The 24,959-nt window shown below is 35.3% G+C and overlaps 1 protein-coding gene across 6 annotated transcripts in view; it reads right to left on the reverse strand.

Annotated features, from left to right (window-relative positions):
* Positions 1-308: 308 nt before the first annotated feature.
* Positions 309-24,959, reverse strand: part of Fas2 (neural cell adhesion molecule fasciclin 2) — a 34,000-nt gene continuing 9,349 nt past the window's right edge. For 3 of the 6 annotated variants that reach the window (XM_012483530.3, XM_012483534.3, XM_012483532.3), the window contains 7 exons: positions 24,323-24,588; positions 22,512-23,565; positions 21,707-22,147; positions 5,824-5,955; positions 4,787-4,856; positions 3,662-3,787; positions 309-2,497 (listed from right to left, as the gene is read on the reverse strand). In XM_012483530.3, coding sequence (XP_012338984.1) covers positions 2,356-2,497; positions 3,662-3,787; positions 4,787-4,856; positions 5,824-5,955; positions 21,707-22,147; positions 22,512-23,565; positions 24,323-24,588 — 2,231 coding nt within the window. In that variant the 3' untranslated portion in view covers positions 309-2,355. Of the gene's footprint in view, positions 2,498-3,661; positions 3,788-4,786; positions 4,857-5,823; positions 5,956-8,942; positions 20,991-21,706; positions 22,148-22,511; positions 23,566-24,322; positions 24,589-24,959 lie in introns of those variants that run through there. The other 3 variants (XM_012483535.3, XM_086907919.1, XM_012483533.3) reach the window with 2 other exon arrangements.

Here is a 24,959-nt window from a genome sequence, read left to right on the forward strand (position 1 = left end):
TTCTTAAATAAATATACACACGATTAATTATTTTTTGAAATTCATATTTACTAGTCTTTTTTGTTTCTCTTTTGTTTTGCGAACGCACCTTCCAATCTCGCATACAACATTCTAATCTTACCGAACTCTTCTAAACTTATTTCCAATATTTCTTAAAGATTAGGAAAAACGTTTACAAGCATTTACAAAAACTTATCACATTTTAACTGCATTTTCTTGAAAAGCCATCTTACACATTAGGACAAGAATGGTATTATTTTGTTATCGAATAGAATAATATATATATATATATGGCAGCTTTCGATTGATTTTTTTTTTTTTTTTTTTTTTAATAACTTGCTTTTAACAAAAAAATTCGGATCTTTGTTACAATTAGCAAGTATTATGATTTAGTATTCAAAGCGAGAAAAGTTCAATTTATGTTTAATTTATCAAAGATATCGCTGCTTTGATTACACTATACATACATATTAGAGAGACTTAAATTGTCGAAAGATACATTTGAGGATTTATTAAAACGATATCGCGATCGATATATCGAATGCAATATTCTTTTGAAATCTTCCTTTAATTTTCGTATTTTACAGTTTTTTAAGTATACTGTTCTCTAATTGCATCGATAATACGATCGTGATAATGCACAATTTTATCGATTAGAATTCGATCACAACAGCTGCCTAGTTCTCGGTCTAGATTACTTTCTTACATAAAAGGTAACTACATAGGATACATAAAATATTAATAATGAAGATGTAAAAATAGTAAAGAGATACTAGGGCTGCTCTTGCATACGACGCCTCAATGATGTAATCTTTACATTATAAAATGTACATGGTAAAAACTATCACGATAAATTAAATCAAGGATATAAAAAGAAATATCCACACAAAAAGTATTTACCTTGAAATAAAAGATAGAAATATTAATTAACCGTGAATAAACGCATGATAGATAATCAATACGTCAATCATGTTGATTGATACGGCAAGACAATAGTATAATCATATCCAAAAACTGAGCGATACATATTTTTGTAAAAACATTGTTTACAGCTAGAGGAAACACATACTAATGATAAATCTTGTCAAAACATATAAACGACGAATTAAAGCGAAAATTATGTATTATTACTGAGTTATTTAATTCTCATTGATAACCGGTACAATTTATTTTCATGAAGTTTCGCGCTTAAACGAATCAGTCTTTGAAATTAAGTTTATATATAATCACGAAATTGATAATTCGTCGTTTAAAGATAAAAAAAAAATGAAATACTTTGCGGACTATATAATACGACTTCTAATTAAAAAAAACATACATGAATGGAACATGTTGAAGGAATATGATAACTTTATATATGTACACAGATCGAAGATACACCATATAAAATGATGAATCTCATTTAAAGAGAGAGAAAGAGAGAGAGAGAAAACCTATTCCACTCGTTCCCACTTCGTTCGCCAACTTTTTAAAATCTCGGATTTTATTTTTATTAACTATGATGTTCTATCTATTAACGTAGAAGAAACGATATGGAATAAGTAAAATGTACCTTTTTAATTTTGTGCTGTGCACATGATAACACAGTACTACCCAGCGTACTAGACTGCAGTTATCTAGAGAGTGCCTCGAAGCAATGATCACTAATTATCGACCAACTTCTACCAATTTCGCGATTAATTTTGTACATTCTCTTTTTGTATAAGCGATCTATCTAGTTTCTCCTTGCAATATTTGCTACGTTACATTACATCGATAACTTTTTCTTTTTCCCCAAACGCAAAACGAATTATGTATTTTACTATAAATCGTAAACTACTAATTTGTCTCTCTGTTACAATTTGATGATTACATCAGTGAGGGAAAGGAGGAAAAAGAAAAAGATTTGTTTTTCTTATAAATACAGAACTATCAGGACTTGTGAAAAATGTATGTGCAGATAATTTTGTATCAAGAAAAATTGATAAAGTGCAGACTTATGGATAAATGCTAAGATCGTTTTATCGTACCTTCAAAAAGAAGGGACAAGAATGTACGCGCGAATTATCGCGTCGCTCATTGGATATTCCGCGAATGAAGCAGTCGAATACGATTTTGTATTGTTCGATCGCGGTCAGATGGCGCACGGTGTCTCATTTATGAAATAGAACGAGATGTCGCTTTTAACGTCTCAGTACTTTACGTCCCTGCGCAAATCCCGAATAGAATAGTGAATCAAAATTCGAATTCGTCAAAGGAGTGCAAAATTCTGTTCCCTACGTGCACGTTTCGGGATGTGTTTTGTGTCATTCGAGAACACTTGGCCAGGAGTAATGTTTCCACGATGATTTACAATCTAGTACGCCGGAAGAATATCTAGACAGCTGAATCCTTTCCGACGAAACCGGTCTTTGAAACGGATCTTTTCCCGTCAAACGTGATAGATGTCTCCCGGCGCAGGCCCGAGTCGATGATCGGTGTGATTTTCTTCTCTTCCTTCAGTGGCTCCTTTTCGTCTCTAAAATGTTTCAATAGAAATTCACGGTTATTAATAGAAAACGATTTCTCGAGTGCTTTCTTACGGTTACTTCTAGTATTGGGCATAAAAGAAGAGCATGTCGAAATGCGACGCGTGGTGCAACATTGAATAATACGCATAATGCATGCCATTACTCGTTAGTATATTGTGTATTTGCAATAGGAATTGCTATATCTCTTTTCGTCTTGGGCTTCGTATTTTCGTCTTCGTATTTTACGTAATGCGATGTGAACGAATAATTGAACTTGGGCTATGAATAAATGTTGCAGAACGAAAGAAATTTGTTCGGTGAAAAAAAATTCACGAAAAGGTAAGTGTGTATAAATAAAATGTTCAATTCAATTATAATATTTGTAGATCATAGAGTTTATGTTAGATTATATTTTTATGAGTAAAAAATATTCCGATATTCTGATGGTAACCTTTTTAATAGGGCAACGGAATTGAATTACCTATTTTCATTGAATTACCTATTCGTTTGAATGGAATAGGATTAGAGCGAATGGTGGTGAGTGTGCTATGTAGTTAACGAGCAATTAATATCACTTCAGAGTGTTGATCTCTCATGCAACATAGCCAAAGCATGGGCGAATAATGACGATAATTTATGCAACACGTGTAGAGGATGACAGAAAAGATAAAGAGAGGTAGATAGAGAGGTAGAGAGACAGAGAAATGGAATGCGCGCGCAAGAAAAAAAGAGAAAAGAGTAAAAAAAAAAGTAAGCATTAAATGAATTGAACATGGTTAGTTAATAATGTACAGTGTTTTTTTTGTACGAAAAGTGGTTGGCGGCAAATCAAATTATATTAAAATAAAAAAAAAAAGAAACGCGAAAAAAAAAACAAACTTTGTTTCATGCTGCAATTTTATCTTGTTGTTTCCACGGGCATTGTCAATTTTGTCTTCATAGATGCTATTCTCGAATACGTTCGATGTTCCAGGATTTTTATCAGCATCGAGGAATCGAAAAAAATAAAAAAATAAATAAAAATGGAAGGAATAACGTCTGTAGACGTTAACGTTAGGCAAATGAAAAAAAAAAAAAAAGAAAAAAATATCATGCGAAGTAGAAAGCCGTGTCAGAGCCCCTTCGTGAGGGGCCATGCTTCTTACTGATTTTCATTTATGTATCTCTCTTACATGGCAGTGTGTTTGACCAATTTAATGGTATTTTTTCCACTACTCGAGTCTTGGATGGCCGTGACCCCGGCGACATTGGCCATTTTTTGGTCGCAATACGGCAATGGAAACCGCCAACCGTAAAGACTACCGGTAAAGAAAAAAAAAAGAGACAGATGCGAGAGGGTCAAAGTGTCTCCTAATGGCGAGCTAGATTCTAACCGGATCATTTAACCATAGAATATTTTCAGCGGGGCTATATAATATATATAACTCCGAAGATTTAATAAAAAGAACGAAAAAAAATTCCCGGTTTCGATTTGTCGAATATTCATTAAGTTCGAACTATAACTATGAAGTATCATATTCTTTCGTTTAGCTTTTTGTTTGGCATTCCTTTTATATTATTGAAAACAAAAATACTACGGTCAAAATTTTGACCGTAATACAAATTTATGGATTTCAATATCATGATTATTACTCAAAATGAAATTAATTTTTAGAAAAATTAATATTGATATGATATTTTGAATTACATGTATACTCTTTTAGAGTTATGTAGGAGATAAAAATATTTTAAATATTATTTTGTAAATATTTTTGATATAATATAGATTGTTGTTTAGATTTTAATAAATTTATCCGAAAATGGTTTACAAAATTTAAGTAAATTTAAGAGTTTAACTATAAAGTTTTTTAAATTTTTAAAAAATTGCATAATCTTTTGTTTAAACTCCTTAAAAAATTAAAAAATTCGTTTTAAATACTTTGATAACTCTACAAGAAATCAACGAATATTCAAATAAGCATATTCACGTTATTCTTCCAACTCGTCCACGTCCCGTAAACTAGTTTGTACGTTAGTCACGGCTCTCTCAGGAATCTCGATTCGAATCGCGAAAATTCGTTCGACAGGCAGGAGATAAAAGAAAAAAGATCCACGGGGTTCTTGTACGAAGTTCGATAGTGGGCGGAAAGTTCGATGACACGGTAAATATAGCGCCAAAGACTTGCCAAAGCACAATGTAAAATATATGTATAATGTATGTGTATAATGTATATAAGGATGTCGAGTAAATCAATCTAAATATCGTGAGTGTTCTCGTGTGTTACGTATCGAAAGAATTTGATTGGAATGATCCTCACCTGCCAAGTTTCGCGTCCTCTTCGTCCACTGGTTTCCGGCGGGAACGTTCGCAGACGTAGTAAATGATTCCTGTAATAAAAATATCATGGAATTATTTATAAAAAAAAAAAAGAAAAATAGTAATTAGGTCGGTCGTAAAAAAATATTTCTCCATGAAATATTTTCCAGTTTTCTTTTTTTTTTCTTCGCTCGATAAAATTTACTTCTCAAACCGGGGCTAACTTTACGTGACGATTCAGCGTAATCTAGCATTGCAATTTTAGTGCGGAATCACAGTTGCACTTTCAGATAAATCTGCGTTGCAATTTGGGAACAAGTTTACACCACGAGTAATTCCAGATAAATTCACGCTGCTATATCAAGCAAATTAACGTTGTAATTTCATATAAATCCAGTTTGCAATTTTAGATACATTCAGAGGGGGCACAAGAGTTAATAAATTCATGCTGCGCGTGCAATGTAATACCGTGACGTGATTTTAGGTAGATTTATGTTAAAATCTTGAATAAATTTGTCGTCGCGTAAATTAATTACTTACTTGCGATACAATTGTTGATAAATTTATATTATACTTTTGTTTATATTGGAATTCTATTTATTGTATTATACAATTTTGTGTTAACGTTTCGAATCGCACGGTGAAATATCTCGAGTAAATTTGTCACGAAAGTATAGGGTATACTTATGGTGAAAATTCGCATCTTCGCTTGAAATTATATTTGTTAAATTGTTACGTTTTGCTTCACAGTTCCAAATCACAGTTTACATCGAATCGGTTTACATTTTTATTAATATTATTCGGCAAAATTAAATATTATCGTTTCGTATCGGTTTAAATTTGTAATTTTAATTGCATTTGTTTGTCGTAACTTACGCGATTTTCATATTTTAATATAAAATTGTAAATTTCAATTTATATTATAATTTTATGCAAGTTGATATATATTTTATCAAAAAAGATAGATTCAAATTTTATTGAAAGTATTGCTCGATAAATTAACGAATTCATTATATTTATTTGAAAATGTATTCTCACCTGTTTTGTGCGCGCAACAGCAAATCACGTCGATCACGATAATAATAATGAATAGTACCGCGATCACAATACCGATTATGGCTGCACTCGATATCAGAGGACCTTGATGATGAACCACAGTAGTGTCTATACCTTGAAGGATAAGAATTATATATCAGATGAATATTACGTTAAAAACACATACTGTTCGTTTGCAATCCGTTAGTGCAGAAGCATTACTTAACGATGTTTGGTGATGAATATGGAAAGGAAATTATTTCCCGTCAAAAAATTTCAAAAGTTTGTTGTCATGTGAAAATAATCAAGAAAATAAACTATAATATTTCTTTTCAAAATTACATAGTATATTATATAGTATCTTAATTTGTTTAAATTCTTAGATAATTCATTTTTAAATATATAACAATAAGAGTTTAAAAAACAAAGCAATTTCTTAAATAATTTCTTAAATAATGAAAAATTGAACCTTTATTATTTAAGAATTGAATTGGATAAATATAGTATTCGAAGATAAATTGATTCGTATCCGAACTAAACTTCACAACTCTGAGAAATCCTACATGACAAGAAACCTTCTAAACTTCGCTTCCATCTCGAAATCCTCTTCGCTTACAAGCAAGCAATAAAAGTCAATATACAGTCTATAAGATAGACAATTCAATCTTGACCTGATACAACGTCGAAACCGTGCACATCACCAAACATGTTACGCGAACGATTAATTTTAGTCTCCTGAAAAGAAACAAGATCGGCGGGGGGGTTCTGGGGAAGTGCCAAAAATCCGTTTTCATCAAAGCGTAGAAGACACGTAAGGAACCAAGAGAACTAAACAAACATACACCAAACCAAACCAAAGCGAATCAACGTACATACGTTATGTATATATATATATATATATGTGTATAATACCAATGAAAGAATGATCGATCGACGAAGAAGCGATAATAATAAGCGTGATTAAAAACAAATAAAAAAACAAACAAGAAGAAGAAAAAAAAGAAAATAAACGAAATCAGAAGAAAAGAAAAGAAAAGAAAAATAAGATAGCTGGTGCTTGCAAAGATACATTTGTGATACAAAGCTAAACGTAAGAGCGACAAAAAGGGTGCTTTGGATTCCCTTCTATTCGGACGCAGAGATATGGGTGCTGAGAAAGCTCAAGGAAGGGGGAAGAAAGCTTCATTCGCTACCTTTCTCTCCCGATGTTAGTTTCTACACGTCTCACTAGTCTAAATGTGCTACCTCCACACACATAAAGCCATATATATATATGTATTTTTTTTTTTTTTTTTTTTTTTTTTTTTTTTTTTAATTCATTGAGTGCCTTTTACACGCGCGCGCGCTCTCTCTCTCTCACGCTCGCTTTTTTGGCTTCAAAAAGTCAACAGAGAGGGACTACTACGATATATATGTATACTTAGCAAATGTATGATACACATTACGCCCATCGTTCAACTCTTCTGACTTCATCATATATTTACCGTTTTCTTTCTCGGCGCATCCCCTCGTGTATTTTCTTTTTCTTTCTTTTTTTCTTTCCTTTTTTTTTTTAGTTTCTTTTGGTTTTCTTTCTTGCCCTTTTTCTTGTCCTTTCTCTTTCTTTCTCTTTTTCTTTTTCGTTGAAAACAGGTGAGCGGAAAATAAACGAGACGGCCGGGAGAGAAACCATCTCAAATTGCTCTGCCCGTTTCGCTCGAGTTCTCTTTGTTGGACCTTAACCCCTTAATGCTTATGTGTTGTCGCGGTCTGATCACCGAAGTGAATGATTCAATTTATCGTGTATCGTGTCTTAGGCTATTCCGTTTGATGCTGTTAATATTTTCTGATGGACACTGATGAATGAATTGGCTGTTCGATACACGGATGCTTCCGGTCGATCGATCGGTTTTCTTCGAACAGGCTCACTGTCTTCTTCTTCTTCTTTTTCTTCTTCTTCTTCTTTGCCTCTTTTGTTTCTCTGCGTATACTTTCTCCTACGTATGGAAACTTTCTTGATGAGTTTCCTTTTACTTTTTATTTTTATTTTGCATGATTTTAAAAATTTTATTTATTGAGAATCGCGAAGAAGTCAATAATTTGATTATACTGTGGTAATAATTTTTGCAAGAAAAAATTACATGAATGTCTGGAAAATGTATTTAATTTTATCGATAGAATTATGATTATTAAATAAAATGTATTTTTTTGTATGCGTACGTAACAAATTGAGTACATAAATTTTTGTTGTAGAATTAAAAGAATTTTTTTAATTCTTTGTTAATAGATAATAATTTTACAAAATTAATGGTATAAATTATCAATAAGAAATTGTACTCCTTATTTTTGATATTTCTATTATTATTCTTAATTAAATGATTAGATAATTTTACTATTTATTAATAAATAGTACGTTGTAGATGCAATCTTTAAATTCTAATTAATTATTAAAATTGTATCCAACTAGGGTTCGCAAATTAATGTCTTGTATATCAAGATATACACGTATATATACCATTTACATGTTATATCTCATTAGAGGAGCACGTTTCCGGTTTTCATTAGGGATTTAATAAGTTTAGTGATCAGACAGCTTTATTTCCTTCGAGTGCATTGTTTCGCTACGAATATTCTCGTTATCATTTTCCTTCCTTCCACATTCCAACCAACAATCTCCATTTGTAATCCTCTTTAAGTAAAAGATATAAAACAAATTTATAAGCAATTATTCTCGAGTCCAAATTCCCATACACAATTTGTTGCACTCGTAATGACGACTTCTGTTTTCAATCTTCTTTAAGACAAGATATCGTCTTAAAGAATCGTCTTCGACACACCGTCCATTATCGTATTTTAGAATTTAATTTCACAAAATAAAAATCGATTGTTTTTAACCCGAAAAACCCTCGAACAATCATTGCATTAAGAGGTTAAGTTTCCCTCGGAATAATAATAATAATATTCTCGACTTCTCATTTATATCCTTGTTTTAATTCTTATTCTATCTTTCTTTTTAATTTCAGGAGCTTTTAAACTCCACTTTATCTCCCATTACGGTCCATTACGAGAATCTCCACATAAAATCTCATAGGAGCGGGAACAATTTGATGGTGGCTTCTCTTCTGGCAGATTCATTATTGGTATTGTATTCCTTAAACATTCACATATATATTTCCATACTCATATTTACAATAAGTGTATGTGTGTGTGTGTGTTTTTTTTTCCAAAGGGGAAAAAACGATAACACGTTCAACCCCCTCGTTATAAATACGAATGTATATATATATATTATATAGTATATTAGGCACTATGCTAGCACACATAATTCTTGCACGTGTGTGTTTGTGTGTGAGAATGTTAACTCTCTCTCTCTCTCTCTCTCTCTCTCTCTCTCTTTCTCTCTTTCGCTCGCTCTCTCTCTCTCTCTCTCTCTCTCTCTCTCTCTCTCTCTAGATTTTTTTCATATACATATAATACTTATATATACTATATATATATATACGTTTGTACATATACATGTGTATACAGATCGTAATTAATACGTACAATACGCCGGAAATTACACGTGAATACCGCGAATCCTTCATACTGTTGGATCATATTCGCGAAACAAGTCCCTTTTTCAATCTTCTTTCCACTCGATCGAGCAAAGAGAAACAAAATGGCGCTTAAAGACAGTTCGTCCACTGTCTTTTCTTATTAGACATGTTATTTCCTTGGTTGAAACTTCGTTTTCGTTTATCTCTGACATACCAAGATGGGATGATTGAACTTGTTGCTTAGTGAGAAGAATCCTTCAAGAATGGCATTCCATTTATTTATTTTTTTTTTCTGTCGAACTGTGTCGGAGAATTGTAATTTTAATTGTTATATAGATTTTTATTTATTTTTAATATGAAAGACCCATTATTGTATTGCGAGTCACTTGTAAATTCCATCTAGGTACGCTAGAAGTTCTTCATAAGAAAACTTGGGTTGGTATAAGAACCTTCGAATTTTTATTTTCATTAAAAACAATTTTTAAATATTTGATTTAACGAATAATTATGCGTTAGATAGATTGACAGGAATTTGAAAAAATTTTGTCAGAGAGATTAAACCCAGTTCTCTTATAAACGTCAGATTTATTTCTATTATATTCCAAAAAATGGTACTTCTTATAACGGAAAATTTTATTCCTTTGCAGCGAAAAAATTAAATCGCTAAATTAACCTTACATCTCATCGAATCTATTTTCCTTCGACTCAACTCTAAGTTCTCCCTCGAGTTTACAGTATATATATTTGCCAGAACGCATCGATGAAGAAGAGATACATTTCGTAATAGAAAGTAGTGGACGACCAATTCGAGTTGTCGATTGAAATAAAAAAAAAAAAAGAAGAAGAAGAAAAAAGAAAAATATAGAAGATAAAAAGGAATCGTCTCTTCTCTGGAGTACTGCAATTGACAGGATCGTGGTCTCGCTATTATCATTACAGACTGTTATGCCAAGTACATTTTTCCTCGGGGAAAAATATCCGATACGAAATGAACGAGAGGATTGAAAATGTAACGATGGTACTGAATAAGAGGGAAAAAAGGATATATATATAAAAAGAAAAAGAGGGAAAAAAGATTGAAAATGTGTAGGATGACTGCGAACAGTAACGAATTTCAAGGAACGATTTTAGTACGGTAGAAATTAACGATGGAAAATCCCACCCCCGAACTGTGTCCATTTTAATTTTGCTCGTTCACGAATAATTTTTTCTCCCATTTTTACCGGCCGTTCTCATAGTTGATTTGATACAAAGGGACGAAGAGACGGACTGAAATACATACACATATATATATACTGCAATTTTCATGGAATAGTACGATAACTTTATGGTTTCCATTAATATGGATAACTGTTCTCTTGGGACGTGCTCGAACGAAAAGTGTATATCTCGCAAATTTTTATATTGTTGAACAGATTCGTTGATCATAAGATCAAAATTTTCAACCATTTCTTTTCTGTTCCAAATTAATATTTAAACTTAAGAAATTGAATTAAGAATAAAATAGAGATAAGAATAAATAATTCGTGATAATTATTAATTTCATTTAAAATAAAATTAAAATGAAAATTAAAAAGACAGACATTCATTTCTGGCCTATACAGAATATTAATACATTTGTAATAAACTTTTTAGAGGCCAAAACGAATACCAGAGTTTGTTATTCAGAAATAACAACTATTTTAATAAGAAATTCTAACTAGAATAAACGTTCAACTAAAACCATTTTTCTATTTCCCAAAAAATAAATAAAAGTTTTATATTTATGAAAATGTATGGGACAAAAATTTCAACAAATTTCACTTGGAAAATATAAAAATTTTAACCGGATATCATCGGATATCTGGTTGGAATAGAGGAATTCTCTGACCTTGGAAGAGAGAGGAAGTTGGTAATTCGAAAGTTCTTTAACAAGCGGCGTGCGAGAGACAGGGAGTGGTGGCAAGAATCTTTCCAGGAAGGTACCGTACTTGTCCACCACTTAAGTCACGATTGCGTTATCGTGAGTTCGCGAGGATGCACACGCGGTTGGGATATGCCATGTGCCTCCCTCGAAAATAGATTCACGGCTCTCTCTCGACATTGCACGCTGCACTTCATATCGCGAGTTAGGCCGCTGTTGGTAAGCTCTTTAACCTTCTCTTTTCCGCTTCTCCCTTGCGTGTTGATCCTTGTTTAGTAACATGTCGCCTATTTATAACGGGCTCTCTGTTTCGGGACGAAGCGAGTTCCTCGAATGAATTTGCATGTAGATACACACTCGTTGGAGGCGAAAATATTGACACCATGAGATTATAATTAGAGACGTTACTTAATTCTTTGGGTATGGAATCGAAGGTACTTTTTGTATAGAAAGAAAAAATTGTTTTTTAATAATTAGTTATTAGTTTGTTCTACGTATCTTTCTTTTTTTTTTTTTTTTTTGAATTTTCGATTATCGTTGTATAATAGAATAGAATAATTAAGAAGGATTTTTGAGAATAAATAATATAAATTTTGAGGAATTTGTTTTTTTTAATACGTGAAGGATCAATGGAAAATTAGTGCATTTTTGTTAGAATAAGACGAATATGGAAATAATTTGTCTAAAATTTCGTATATCGAATTTTATGTAATCATTAATGATTAAAGAATAGGGAATATTACTTTATGAAATTATTTAAAGATAAAGATAATAAAAAAAATTTACATTTAATCATGGAATTTTTCGAAGCAAATGAAAAATACATAAATGAGAGAATAAAAGTTTATTTAAGGAAAAAGCTTCTTAGATATCTTTTCGATCCAATATTTATTCGTGAAAGATATAACTCAAAGAAAAGATATTCATGAAGCAACTATCTCGAGAAACAGAATCCTATTCAGTGGCAAATGGAAACTTCGATTTTTAATAAATATTGAAATTACTGTTGAAAGTTACAATAGCAGTATCTCTTCTCGAGAACGATTTTAAAAAGAATCTCTTTGAGTTTCTATGAATTATCTACACATAAATCTCATGTGTCCCTCTTTTATCGTGTAACAGTATCCGAAATTTCCTCGTGAAGAAACGAATGTTCGCACCAACAGTTGCAACCGATAATTAAAAGACTCTACGTAATATATTATTTTGTAAAAAATATATCCCCTTTCTTTACAATTTTCCAAATTTTTATATAACTGTAAATTATTGTATAACAAATTTTGTTTCATCAATATAAAGACAAATTTATAGACACATGTATCGTGTACAGAAAAACACTCTAAAATTTATATTTAGAAATATTATTCAATTCTCCTCGCAAAACTATACATTCTCATAATCCAAATCTTGCTAGTCTTTAAACAAAACAAAAAGCATGAACATTTTCTTTGCATATTTGAACGTTCAAAAAAATGTAAATCTACGAAGTAAAAATATCCATCCAAAATATTCAACAATGTGTAAAAAACAATATTTACAAATACCTATTTAGATTCCTTTAAATTCCATTTGTGAAAACTATAAATTTACATAATTCTAAATTTCACCAACTTTCAAATTACATTTCGTCAATTAAACGAAGCTTCTTCCATTCCCTGTTTTCTTCACCGAGTATCATAAACAATTTCACAACGACAACAACTCTTTGTGCCAATACTTTCACCCAATCTTTTTTCTTCTTTTTTCCTCTCCTCCCCCCATTCGAAAGCAGAGAGCTCGGAAGCACAGAGGGCGCCTCTCTTCCCGAACCCATTTGCATCCTCCTCGAAATTATCTCGCCCAATCTTCCAACCGAGGCGGTATTCGCGATATACTCGCGCCGTTTCAAGTTGCGAAATTGCATCCCCAAGAAAGAAGGGGAAGCTGGATAGAGAAGATTCGAAGAGGAATGCTAAGGAGGTAGGTGGAGAGAGAAGAAGATCGAACAAGAGGACACGATGCAGTTCACCGGAGAGGGAGAGGAGGGGGTATCTGGCGCTCTCTATTATAAGTTATACGGCCACGGGACCAGCCTCGAGGGTTTTAATTGCGTTACAAGCGAGCCATTATCCCGAGTTCCGACGATTAATCTCGAAATCTGCCTTCTATCGGTCGAAGTTCGCCTCGTCCAGATGCCTTTGGACGCGATGCAAGCAAGGAAGCAAAAGAACTCGATAATAAACGGTGTATATGTGCGTTAATTTGGACCAAGAAACAACGATTTCAACGAGGAAAATGAATATCGTTGTTGAATTGTTCAGTTACAAGATCCATTATTTTAACTCGATTAAAAAATCTTATGTGTACTTATTTAGATTCAGATATTTGGAACCACGTTGTTTAAATGCAATGAGGACTTTATATAAGACTAAATATTACTTATCATAAATAGTTTCATTTCGTAAGACTATACGATAGAAGAAAGGGGAAATGATATCAAGCACCGAGGTTTCGATTTTTAAAAAATTGATAGAGATTCGACGAATCGAGAAAAAGTATGATTGAAGAAATCGTTAAGAAAGAGAAATCGTTAAGAAATATTTCTTAGCAATTGATTTATCGAAATATCGATTGGATCGAAGGATATGAATCAATCTTACACGCATGTACACCAATACCAATCCATCGAGTAATTTCACGGGGTCAATTATTTCCGGAATAACGGCCATTAACGCGTCCCGACGCGGTTTCCACAACCACGGAAATCCAAAAACGAGATTCACGAGGAGGTGAGAAACGCGGTTGTCCGTAGGACGACGAGAGACATTTCCTTGTCGCCACGCTCGTTTCCACCGGAAACACCCCCTCCCCCGTGTAATTCCCGCGTGAAACACGTGAAAAAGGGAGAGATCCTCTCGCGGACCAAGCAATCTCGATGGCTGCCTCCCTCCTCCTCCTCCTCCTACTCCACCCGTCTCTTCGAAAGGGATTTAACTTGGACAAAATTACATTAGGACACAGTTGAATCGAATCCCATTCTAATGGAGCCCCGTGGACACGTTCGACCGTGCTACAAATTAAGAGAACCATCCCCCTTCACCTCCTCCTTCTTTCACCCTTTCGGTTGGCACTCGTTCAACAAGGGCCGTGGATCGATTCGAAAACGGAGGGAGGGGAGGGGGTTTCGCGAGAACACGGCGAGCCAGAAACGATTTTCTCGCTCGTTTCCTCCTCGACCGTCGACCCATTGTCTCCTCGTCGGCGCGCGAAACGCTTCACGCGCCGACGAGCAACCTTCTTCTCTCCTCGATTCCTCGTTCAAAAAGCAGCTCCAGAGATGAAAACGCTTTCTCTTTATCTCTCTCTCTCGCTCTCTTAAGCTTTTGCTTAATTTCAAACGATGCACTGTGTGTACCCTCTTGTGTACCGGAAGCGGACGACGTGTATCTCTGAGTGGGGGTTTAGAGTTGGTGAAGATGGGCAAAGTCGAGGTGAAAACTCGAGGAACACGCGCAGAATCGCGAGATAGTGGTCGCGGATCCCGTGGTTCCGGGGAAGAAGAGGTTCCTCGAGAACACTGGTCAAAGTGGGATCGCGCTGCCTCGTTATACCTACTGTTCCTTCGAGTTTCTCAGTTTTGGAAATCATATCTCTCTCTCTCTCTCTCTCGCATGCGCGCGCTTTTTGCATTCATTCGTCGATGAGTAAGTTTTATTTTAAGAGAACTCGGGAACTGGTGTTAATTTTATGGTTTTTTTTTTCAGGTGTGATCGTTGGTGCGATTTGATGATTGATGAGGGTGATTGAGGTGATCGATCGAGGATGGATTGTAAGAAATTGAAATGATTTATTTTGATAGAACAATCGATATATTTGTGTTTTGTATAAATTTTGTGTATTTTTTTTTTTTTTTTTTTTTAGATGTATCGTTGATATGCCTCAGAGAAGTGTTGTTTGAATGATAGATTATTGGAATTAATTAAAATTGAAAGTTGAAAATGTGATGATAGTGACAATGTGTGACAATATGTTGATAATTTGTAAAGTAATTGAATGTGAATATTGTGGTTGGAGAATAATTGGCTTAATTAACACGTTGACTGTATGCGAAAGACTCGGAAGGATCTTTTTACACAATATATCGGATTTTATCGAGTGTATATATATGTATGTATTTTTTAAACTATTAATTTTAAATTACAGATGACTCTCGATGGAAATCGTCAGAGGCCTTCATTAACAGTCAACATTGTTAACTGTTGATCTGAAATCAACGGTGTGATGATGTAATTTGACGTGGATATTTTTGCGTTCCGACAAACCGTAGTAGAAAATAATTTCAGAAGCTTTTTCATGTACTTGATCATTGATATATTTAAAAGTTTCTTCACATTGACATCATACTTATCTTCTTAAAAAAAAAAAAAAAAAAAAAAAAAAAAACATTCGTGAAAAGAAAATTTCGAGTCCACTAAAAAGAAAAATAAAATATTTCCCGCTTCTCCGCGGAACCACAGTGTTTCTTCTTGCATCGTTCGATTTCACATCGATGGAATCGCGAGATTCTTCATCCATTCACACGTATAATACACGTAATGTACACACACTTCGTTCTTACATCCTCCGGCACTCGAGATTCTTAGGCCAGCCTCGGCTATATTCATCGATCACGATGAAAGGGGAAATGAAAGGAAAAAGGAAAAAGAGAGAAAAAAAAAAGAAAACAAAAAAAGGCGAGAGAAAAACGCGATCAACACACAATCCACTCGCGCCTTTATCTTCCACGACCGAGTCGTATGCAACACGTGAAATATAACCTCGCACGGTTCGTTTACATGAATCTAAAACGCGAGCTCTGGGCGAACGCTCGACGCGCGACAGTTTAATCGCGTAACATCATTCATTCGCGTGAAACCGCGAGAGATATTCCGCTTGGTAATGAATAATACGTCTTTTTTATTCATAGAAACAATGATAGATCATGCGAGCACGATATTCTGGTGCAGGTGCTTGTTATCATTCTCAATGAGACTCGAAACTCGCCAACTTTACTCGCATTATGTGCAAAACTCGGGTGAAACACCTTTTTCCTTCTAATTGAACGTATATTCTTTGAATAGCGGTCTTTCGGATGTTCTTTTATCGTGGACGAAAGATGCTTGTGCATTGATGATTATGATCAAGACTTAGATCGAAACTTTATATTGTATAATAATAATAATAATTCTATTGAAAATATCGACTGAAAATAAAAATTGTTATGGACTTTTTGGTGAAACTTGTATAATGTACAAATGTGGAACGCTAAAAATATATTGATTTTGTATAATTTCGTAAAAAAAGGAAGCGGTGCGTTCGTTTGATCAAATATTGTGCGTAACTCATCGATCAGTGCGCACCAGAGATCCATCGTACTCGCACTTCCACGGATAATTCTTGCTTCACCCCGATCGTGTCACTGCAATCCAATTAAAGAGAAACACCACTGTCGCTGCTCAAGCATTCTCCCATTCTCGTTCTTACAATTCATCTTACACCTAAGCACACGCAAATGTGTTTACATAGAATCGCTGATCACGTGGAATCCCTCGATACGAGTACAAAGGTACGTGGTATGAGTTCGATGGAATGAGAGTGTCGCCAACGAAAACACAGGTGAACGGCGCAAACTTAAACGCAACGAGCAGAATACCCCTCCTCCTTCTCCTATCCCTTTCACCCTTCCCCCCAAAAAAAGAAAAAAGAAAAAGAAAAAAAATAACGACGAAAGAATAATCGAATTAAAATTAAAAAAAAGAAAAAAAAAGGGAAAGAAAAAAAAAAGAAATAAAACGTACGTAATACGTATCTGAAACGATATACAAGCGCATGCCATGCGATCGTAAATCTAAACATCTAAAAAGAACCCAGGCAAGTGAGCAAGAAACGTTAAGAGAGATCGAGGTTCAAAGACCCTGTCGCATTCGTTGAACGATGACTCGCGATCGATACACCCGTGGACAGTAAGGGGCCATTTGTATTTCAGACGCGACAGAGTCTTCTGTGTGCACCTCGAGAGACTCGATGCCTGGTGCGTTTGCCTCCTATGGAGAGCACCTCTCTTCTTTTTCTCCCCCCATCCTATTCTCTTTTTTTTTCTTTCTTTCTTTCTTTTTTTGTCTCTTTGCTTCTTACTCGAACGAAAAAAAAAAAAAAAAAAAGAAGAAAAAGATACAAATCGGCGAATGCTCGTGGCGACGATGAAATTTATCGTTTTTTTTTTTTTTTTTTTTTTTTCTTTTTAAACGATAATCGGTGACGGTTGTTGACGATAATACTAATGGTAATGACGAATACACACATGATATACAATATTGGTGTGAACGGTAAAACTAATTGATATTCAATAATATCGTGTAGCGACGATGATGATAATAACAATAATGATGATGATGATGATAATAATAATAAGTAATTATAGTAAATCGTAGCAGCTATGTACGCAGTGAATAATAGAATAATAATAATAATAATAATAATAATAATAATAATAATAATAATAGTAATAATAATAATAATAATAATCATAATAATCATAATAATGCTAATAGCAATGATAAAATTAATGATAATAATAATAATATTATTATTAATAATAATAATAACCGTAATAATAATAACACACATCATGCGCACTAAAACACGTATGGTCCAAGAGCTAATCAAGCAGGACTAAGTCCGATGATTTGGTAAAAAAAAAAGTTAATCAATTTTCCCAGAGAGAAACAATTATTTAAAAAAAAAAAACAAAGATAAAAAAACAAAAATGTATTAAAAAACCATACACAAGAGGAGAGAAAAAATCTTATATGCGATTAGCTGAAAATTAACCCAGCTAAGAAAACTAATTTTTAGGCGCAATCTAAAAGTATAAATGGTTAAGAAAAAAAGGTGCTTTTTCCCCGTTTCGTGCGGATGCTGTCGGGTTTCGTTTCAGTATTTGTTTATTTATCTTTACTTATTATGTCTTTTTTTTTCTTTTCTTTTTCAGAACCCGTGATTATTCGTGATTTATCCTAATAATCATCGTTCGATGATATAAACATTGTGTAACGTGTGTTGAACGCGAGTTCTTTTGAGAAGTGAGGGTGTGTCAGTTTTGCGAGGAACACGCGAATCGTGATTTAAGTATCCTGCAAGTGTATTCTTCTCTTTGGCTCTAAAAACGTGTAGCGTGTGGAAAACGCTTCGGATAAGAAAATTGGTAAAAAAAAAAAAAAAAAAAAAAAAAAAAAAGAAAAGAAAAAATAAAAAAAAAAATAAAAACCCCACAAACAAAGAAGAAAAAATAGTTAGCCACACATATTTGTTATATAGTTCAGCTCGGACGAAAACGGATTTTTTCGCGGACGATTCCCGGTATTTTTGGAATTTTTATTTAACGGACGTGTATCTCTGTAGAGAAATGGTAACGAATTATATTCGATACTTCTTATTAATAATGTATATTGAGGCTCAGAAATCGAAACTTCGGGTCAGATAGAAAAAAAATTCGAACAAAATCGATGAAGATTTCGATATCTCCGTTTCTTCGATCGATTTCGCCCGAATTTTTCCGATCAGTCCCGAGCGTTATAATTTCAAAATTTTCGGAAAAATTCGGCCAGGCTTCGGTCGAGACTTCGATTACTTTCGTATTATTTCGGATCGATTCGAGCGAATCAAGGTTCAGTCGTATCGAGATCTACACCAATTCCGCCGAAATTTTTCCGAGCCGTGTCGAGCGCGTAATTTCGAAACCTCGCGTATCTCTAAAATTTTTACGTACGAACAACGAATACTAAATCTTTCTTTCTGTCTTAATCATTATCCTCTCCTTCTTATTATATCGAATCTTTCGTTGCAAATCGAACCGCGAGAATCGCGAAAAATTACTCTCCAAAAATATTTGTACTCTGCTAAATGGCGAGAAACAAGAGAATATTTTTTAACGAATCCGATGGATATAGTTAAAATACAATCAAATAATACGGGCCGCCTGTTTAAAATTGGATTTTATTCCTTTCGACAAATCGGAAAATCGTATGTTTCGACCTTGTCAATGCTTGTTGCCCGTTCGATAGTTTAACCATTCTTTTTCACTGACTTGCGCGTATTTATAACACTAGAAATTTGGCAATTTAAGGCAGTACGTATATATCAGACCCGCAAAGCCCTTACTGTACGCTAAAATAGATTCGCAATTTATGCGCAGATGCATTGAATGCATCGGTGATCGTGGTAATATCGTATCGATAAACTATTTTTCGAGATGGAAGAGTTTCGTATTCGAGAATGGGTGAGTCGTGATTATTGCAGAATTTTCAATGCTTAATCAGCATTGAAAGTTTTCATGGAATAATTTCGATCGATATACACTTTTAATATTCTTCGTTGGCAATTCGCCAAATGAGCAATTTGTAATTTTCATTCGAACGTTGTTTTACGATCATGGAAATGTTCATTTCGTTTACCAACGCACCAATTCCATATTTTCAAAAGCTTTGCATCGACACAATATGAAAATTTACCATCACATTCGTTAAAATCTAACATTATTTCACGAAATTTATATATATATATATAAATATCGATTCGAAATGATTTCAACAATCCAACATAATTTACAGTCTTTTAATTCGTTGTAGAAAATGTTCAAGTAATAAATTATAAGATTAATATTAATAATTTCGACTCGCAAAAAAGTATCTTCCATTCTTTTTCGATCTCACGTATAAAAATCGTATTTCGATCAATCTTTAGTATTTCTTGTTCGAATGAATATACCTCTTTCGATCACCAGATGGCAGCTCATGCGAATCCTCAAAAGAAAAGCACTTTACCTTCGCGTAATACAAAAACGTCCCGATATATATTCGCTAAAAACGTGACGAACAAGTATACCCGACAAATATACCGTGAAATTCGATACAATTCGATCAAATACCGTGAAAAACATCCTACTATTTCACGAAACATCGCGATCTTTCTCGTTGTTTCTCACTGCGTTTCTAACTCCATCATCATCGAACCCCCACTTATCCGCTAACATTTCTACCTCGGAATGTTGTGCACCGGTCTAAATGACTCATTTTACATTAATCGTTAAGATGTATAATCTATGCATGTGTATGGTTTATGTTTGGTTTGTGTGTGTGTGTTTCTTTTTTTTTTTTTTTTTTATTTCGTAATAATACAGTAGCGAAGTGTTCGACTGTGTTTTTTTTGCAAAAGTCAGATACGCGTCAGAAAACCGTCGCCTGTTTTATACGGGGGTGAAAAAGTGAGAATTTGTCGAACACGAAAATACATATATAATTCCCTTTTTTTTCTCTTTTCTTTCTTTATCTTTTATCCGTGTTTCTTTTTTTTTTTTTTTTTTTTTTTACCCAAAATTGTGTTCGTGTCCCTGGTTGTACTCTCCCTGTAGCATATAGTCATACACAGTACGTTCGTATTCGCATATCACTTTCTTTTCTTTAAAAGTGTATACACTATAAACGGAAAGATTAGAACAACGTGAACAGCGACCGTTCCTGACGATGATCTTTTATATTTTTCTATAGTTTTCTTTTTTTAGTCGTTTATTTTTTTTTTTTTTTTTTTCCTTATTTTTCAATCGTTTTACTTTATTCTCTTTTAAATAGCTAGGAATAGGATCGTTATTGCTGTTGCAATGGCGGTCACGGCGAGCTTGCGAGTACCTCCAGCGGAAGTATCTAAATTGTAGTCCAGATTGAGGCCCGTAGATTCTGAATGATAAAAAGTGACTTGTAGAAGGATCGTTTTTTTTTTTCTTTTGTTGTGTTTTGAATATGTTTTGAAAGAAAGGGTAAGATTAACTAATATATGCCTAAGATGCCCATATATGTATCGAATGGCTATCGGACAGTTGATCTAAGTTGCTCTTCTACAAGGGTCAAGGGGACTGAGGACTCGTTCAGTTTCATTCGTTAACAAAAATCATCGATTTAAAAAATATATATATATATATATACATACATCGAAATACATTTTCACATGAATTACGTTAAAGTAGAGGAAAAGAAAAAAAGAAAAAATGCCTCAATAACCCTTTTCCCTCCTCCTTGAGTAAATAAAGAAGAAAAAAAAAAAAAAAAAGAACAGAGGCGAAGTGATTGTAAAACGGTCTCTCTCGTCGGGTTAAAGTAAAAAAATAAAAAAAAGAACGGACATATCAATCGGTGCAATAGCCTCGTGCACATGTAATATATATAACGTAATATAATAACAATTTCAAAGAGATTTGACAAAAGGGCACTAATCGATAAATGTATACCGCACGGTAATAACAAATTCGGTAGAAGATGAAGTAAATGGCGAAAAAACGGACGACACGTTTCGAAGAATACGGTGGTCAAAGGTGTGTGTAAAGAGAGAGAAGAAAAAAAAAACAAGATCGAGGAAAAAAAAAGGAAGAAAAGAGATCAAAAATATGGAAACTCACCCCTGGCCGTCTTAAACTTCGCTGATCCAGGCTTACTGAAACCTATCGCGTTGTGCGCCTTCAACTCGACCTTGTAGAACGTGTCCGAGTAGAGATTTCTCAACCAATGCCTCACTCTCCCCTGCGTCCTAATGTCCTCCGTCCGGCAGGTATCCTCCAACGTCTCCCACTCGCCGGAAACTTTTCTTATTTGGCAATATTTGATCTGGTACATATCGATCGGCTCGCCGTTATCAGCCGGCGCCAGCCAGTTCAACTCGTATTGATTGCTGTACTTGGACTCCGCCGTTATTAGTATCTTTGGCTCGTTAGGGACCGTCCTTCCGGGCGTCATCTCGCGATGGAACGCCCCCCAATTACCAAGACCGACATCGTTTCTAGCTGCGAACCGGAACTCGTACATGGTCTGCGGTTTCAGACCTTCGAGTACGTAGTACGAATCTGGAAACGATGAAAGGGCCCGTGAATTTAAGATCGAGGAGATGGAATAATACGGTAACATTGTATATTCGATTGATTGAAGATATTCGAAAAGAAGTGCGAAAATTTACGTAGTAGTCGACCCTTTGCGCTCGATCCAAGATAAAGTGATATTGTTTTCTAATATTCTTATATAATAAAGAGACAAAGAGGTAAAGGAATCTATTCGCAAATCAATATTTCGCTCTTATTAATTAGAGATTTATACGAATAAAAAGAGTCGAAACGACTGAGAGCCTCCTCTCGAGTGCAAAGGGTAATAATATAGGAATTATTAATTATTAATCGAAGGACGTTTTAGTCGAAATTTTTCCCCTTCACTCACCGACAGACCACGTCTTGTTTCTAGCCTCCATCCAAGTCTGCCCGTCCTCCTTATACTGCACGGTAATCGTTCTGAGAGGCTGCTCGGGATGCGTACTCGGTGGCACAAGATCGAATCTAATCGTGGTCGCGGTGATCTCCGCCATCTTCGCCTGCAACACCTCTCCCGGCTTCGTGGCCTCTCTCAGTTCAATGTTGCGCTCCCGCGTCCCGTGCGCGTTCGACGCAATGCACTTGTATGTGGTGTAATACCGCTTGTCCAGGGGGACGATGGTGAGTATAGATCGTGGCCCGTTACCGATTTGCGTGATCATCTTGTCATTGTCGATCTTCTGGTCGCCGTAGATGGTCCAACGTATGGTGGCGTTCGGTATGCTCTCGGCTATGCAGCTGATGTTCACGGGCTTCTGATCCCACGACCAGACGCTTGTGTTCGACATGGAGGCGAACGATGGTGGAAACTCGACGGTGAGATGGCCGATTCTACGCGCGTCACCGCCGGCGTTCTGCGCGATACACTCGTACAATCCGTCGTTCGACCTTAGGGACTGGGTGATCGTCAGCATACCGATCGTCTCGCTGTCATCCCCACTGTTATCAACGATGATCCTGTCGTTGTCCAATTGGGGGCCTCTGACGTACGCCTTCTCGGCGGTCAGCTTCCTGAAAGTGACTTGGGGCGGCGGTCTGCCGAACGCCTTGCACACCAACGTGGCCTCCTTGTCCTCGACCACGGTGCTGTTCAAGAACTCGATGATCTTCGGCTTCACGATCACGTTCACCATGATGTTCGTGTTAGCCGTCCCGGCTAGATTCGTAGCCGTGCACTGGTACTCGCCCGCGTCGTCCCTGTTCACGTTCGTGATGGTGAGTACACCCGTGTCCGGGTCGACCGAGAAACGATCCACGCTCGACAGATTCTGGTGCGTCAACGATCTCACCCAGGTGAACTTGGGGGGCGGTTTGCCGCGGGCTTCGCACTTTATACTCGCGTCCTTTCCTTCGATCATGTTTATGGGGTTGGGCATCTCGCTCACCGTGGGCCGTATGTGCACCTGTTAAATGAAACGCAAACCTGTTCCATCATAGCTGCGGCGGCATTATGCCTCGGATTGGGAATAATTGGCGCCCGCGCGTACACACTCCCGGGCAAAGCTTTGTGAAGGGAATGATGGAGCTTGTTTCGCTCCGGTTGCGCGGTGTATACAAACCGGAGGGAGGAAATGGGTATGTACGAAATTCAGTCAGATATTTGATTTTACGTTGAATGTGCACCCGTTTTATTTACCGTGTTGTTTGCTTATTATAATTGGATGTTACCTCTCTTGCTTCTCTCTCTCTCTTTTTTTTTTTTCGAAAAATGCTTGCTTTGTTTTTTCGCGCTGTTTTCATTCCGCGCTTGTTCCCCCGCGCTCATGAATATGAAATTAATAAATGAGCTTCTTTGAGAATGCATTGACCCTCTATACGTGAATGTTGTGAGAAAACAGGTTGGGTTCTTTTCTGAACTTTCTTTCGTCACTTTTTTTCCTGCAGTCCCTCCCTCCTTTGCGCTTGACTCCTTCTCTCGAGATAGAATTTTCTCTTCTCGATTTTTATTGAACGACGGGTGTTCGCTTCGATCAATTTTTCCAGAAAGGTAAAATTGTAACATTTACACGCGTGTAAATCTATATTTTGAATATTACAATTTGTTGATATTATTTCATAATTCTCTATTATGAGATGAATTTAATTCGGAGATAATAAAATCTGGATTTAATTTTTGAAGAAGAAGAAGAAGAAGAAAGATACAAAGATGCTTAAACTCACCTCGACGCGGATAGGTCGTTCCTTGAGCTCACCGGTGGAAAATACGGAAGCGCGACAAGTGTAAACGCCATCGTCCGACTCTTGAACGTTCTTTATCTTCAGGGCATACGTGTCTATAATGTAGTGGTCGTTCGTCTTAATTAATTCCCCGTTGTACAGCCAGTCGACCGAAGGCGAAGGCCTTGCCCGCACTTTGCACTGAATAGCGAAGTCCTCGCCCAGAATGGGGTATTGATTGAGCGGTGCATTGTCCCAAGTGATCGCAACTGCGAAACAGTAATTACTCTCCAATAATTCTGTCTCGCGCTTCTTTCATACCGAGACGATTTCAATTCATCGGGTCCTTTATTTAACGAACGAGAACGTTTGACACGATTTTTCGTTTGTCTTGTATTGAAAAAGTGAAACGAGATCATCTTGCGGGCAAAGAAAATTTAGTGAAATATAGATGGAAATTTGTAATATTGCACGTATAATTGATTCCTTCGGAAAATTATTCGAAATGGATTTAAATATTCATAAGTTTTTCATAAGTTGATTAAATTTTAATAATTGTGTCACGCACATGCACATGATAATATTTAAAATTGGTAAAATTTATAATGTTATCTTATACAGAAATATCAATATTCATCTT

This window comes from Apis florea, unplaced genomic scaffold (assembly GCF_048593485.1).
Source record: "Apis florea isolate Af1SG1 unplaced genomic scaffold, ASM4859348v1 contig_2_pilon, whole genome shotgun sequence".
Taxonomy (NCBI): Eukaryota; Metazoa; Arthropoda; class Insecta; order Hymenoptera; family Apidae; genus Apis; species Apis florea.